This window comes from Lolium rigidum, chromosome 3, assembly GCF_022539505.1.
Source record: "Lolium rigidum isolate FL_2022 chromosome 3, APGP_CSIRO_Lrig_0.1, whole genome shotgun sequence".
NCBI lineage: Eukaryota > Viridiplantae > Streptophyta > Magnoliopsida > Poales > Poaceae > Lolium > Lolium rigidum.
In genome coordinates this window covers 382,174,423-382,176,761 of record NC_061510.1, presented here as the reverse complement: position 1 = coordinate 382,176,761, position 2,339 = coordinate 382,174,423, and the positions used below count along the sequence as shown (strand labels likewise).

Here is a 2,339-nt window from a genome sequence, read left to right as displayed (position 1 = left end):
TTCATCACAAAATAAAGGGCATTGCTGGCATGCTGCTTTGACTGCTGGCTCACCCAAGGGCCAGGCAACCTTTGCTTGATCATCCACAGTAGAGACTGTACCCTTTGCTACTTGCAAAATCAAGAAGGATTGCATAGTGCCAATGATAGCACACACAACGGTCTTGATAATTTGTTGATTCTCTTCAGCGCGTGTTACCTTATAACAGAAAGAATCAGGGGTTCACATCACAATCGTGTGATCGCAGACAGAACTACTCCATCCGGTTCATATTAATTGACTCTAATATGGATGTATCTAGACACATTTTAGTTCTAGATACATCCATATTGAAGTCAATTAATATGGATCGGAGGGAGTACAAACTTTTCACATGTCTCGAAAAGACTTGTTCTACAAAGGTCAAACTCGAAGTGGAGTGGTAGCACATAGCACACAAAAGCTGTGGATTTTTCATTGAGGAACACAGCTAGCACAGCAAAGCAAGGCTAAAGGCGAAGTTGCCAACCAAATAATCACTCACACCACACGGGGCCTAGCTAGCGCTCGCAAAAAAGAAAGCGATCTGAACCAAAATTGAACTGCCGCAACAAACCAACTAAAGGAACGTCTAAAATTGCCTAAGATCCTCAGCTACTCTGTACAATTTTTTTCTGATCGTGAGAGGACTTGTCGCTCCGCCGGGGTCACCGGAGCACGTCGGAGCGCAGGTGGGAGAGCTCCTTGCGGAGCTTGTGCGAGAAGAGCCTGCACGCGTCCATGCTGAGGTCCACGGCCGCCGCGAGCGCCACGAACGCCGCCGCGTCCTCGGCGCACCCGACGTGCGCGACCCCGACCTCCACCGTAGGCTTGCTGCACTTGCCTTCGCCTTGTACGGCCGCCGACATGACGAACCCGCGGTAGTTGCCCAGAGGCCACTGGCTGAAGTCCCCGCTGCCGCGCGGGCTGCACCCGGGGGTGCCGCCGCGGCTGAGGGGCTGCGCGGAGGTGAGGTCGAGCGCGAACTTGCCGCCCTTGGAGGCGGCGATGGTGGCGTCGGCGATGGGGACGGAGTGGTCGACCCCGGGGACGAGGAGGTCGAAGCGGTAGCCGAGGCTGTCGGACGAGCCCGCCCCGCCGCGCTCCCGCCAGCACTCGAGGCGGCCCCATGGCTCCCACGCGCCGTCGCCGGCGGGCCGGAGGATGAGCCACGCGCCGGGGTTGGACCGGCTGACCCGGTCGGTCCCCGGGGAGGCGACGAAGGGCGTCACCATGGACGCCAGCGCGACGGGGGAGCCCGAGAGGTCGTGCACGGTGACGGACCAGCCCTTGCGCTCCGCCGCCGGGGAAGCGCTGGCGGAGGGGGGGCGGCGCAGGTCGCTGTTGGTGCGGCAGGCGAACTTGCAGGTGAACATGGGCTGGCGCATCATGCCGCCGCCGCCGAGCTGCATGACCTGCGGGCTGCACTCGGGCTCGCCGTCGAACTCGAACACGAAGCGCGGGTCGGGCTCCGCGCGGACCGTGAGGCTGAGCTGGGCCGGGGCGGCCTTGCCCTTGCCGACGGGGATCCAGCCGCTGTGGAGGACCGCGGGCTTGGCCTCGGCGCCCTTGAGGTCGAGCCAGATGGTGGCCTTGCCGAGGAGCCGGCCGGAGCTGACGCCGCAGGCGGAGCCCTTGCGGCCCGCGTAGACGGAGACCTTGAGGGTGGCCCCGCGGGCGGGGGAGAAGAGGGAGGGCTTCCGCGCGAACCACTCCAGATCGGGCTTGGAGAGGTGGAAGGCGGCGGCGAGGGCGCCCGAGGGGCTCTGGTCAGCGGTGGTGGAGTCGGAGGGGACGAGCGGGGCCGGGGCGGTTTGGCACGGCATCTTGCCGAGGCGGATCTTGCAGTAGCAGGGGGAGGGGAAGGGGTGGACGCCCGCGCCGGCCCCGGCGGCCGGCGGCGCCACCGGCATTCTGAGGGCGAGGTTGCCGACCAGCACCCGCACGAACGGGCACGGGTCCATGGCTCCGGTGAGGCTGGACTGGACTGGCGCCGGCGAGCGACGGGTGTGCGGGTGGGTTGTGCCTGGCTGAGAGAAGATCCCTGGGAGATAAGGGGGGAGAGATTGGCGGGTGTATATGGGAACGGGGAGGCGGCCAGGCTGGATCCTGGTGAGCCATGGCTGTAACCGCACAGCTGACGGGGCCCAGCTGTGGATCGCTTTACTGCGAAAGCCCGGGCCATGGTGTCAGTGAGAGATCGGGGACGACGGGGGTGTGCGAGCTGGTGTGTGTGGGGACGGGTACGTGGAGAGGCGGGCTGGAGGGAGGCTGGACGGGTCGACGGAGGGATCCGAGTTGTTCGGCTTGCCGCGCTGTCC

General features: G+C 63.9%; 1 protein-coding gene across 1 annotated transcript; it reads right to left on the bottom strand.

Annotated features, from left to right (window-relative positions):
* Positions 1 to 429: 429 nt before the first annotated feature.
* Positions 430 to 2,084, bottom strand: LOC124700688. The gene has a single exon (XM_047232775.1). It carries the CDS (start codon positions 1,980 to 1,982, stop codon positions 687 to 689), a length of 1,296 nt encoding a protein of 431 aa, XP_047088731.1. The 5' UTR covers positions 1,983 to 2,084; the 3' UTR covers positions 430 to 686.
* Positions 2,085 to 2,339: the final 255 nt, after the last annotated feature.

Coding starts and splice junctions, on each gene's coding strand:
- LOC124700688 (XM_047232775.1), bottom strand. CDS start 1,982: ATGGACCCGTGCCCGTTCGTGCGGGTGCTGGTCGGCAACCTCGCCCTC.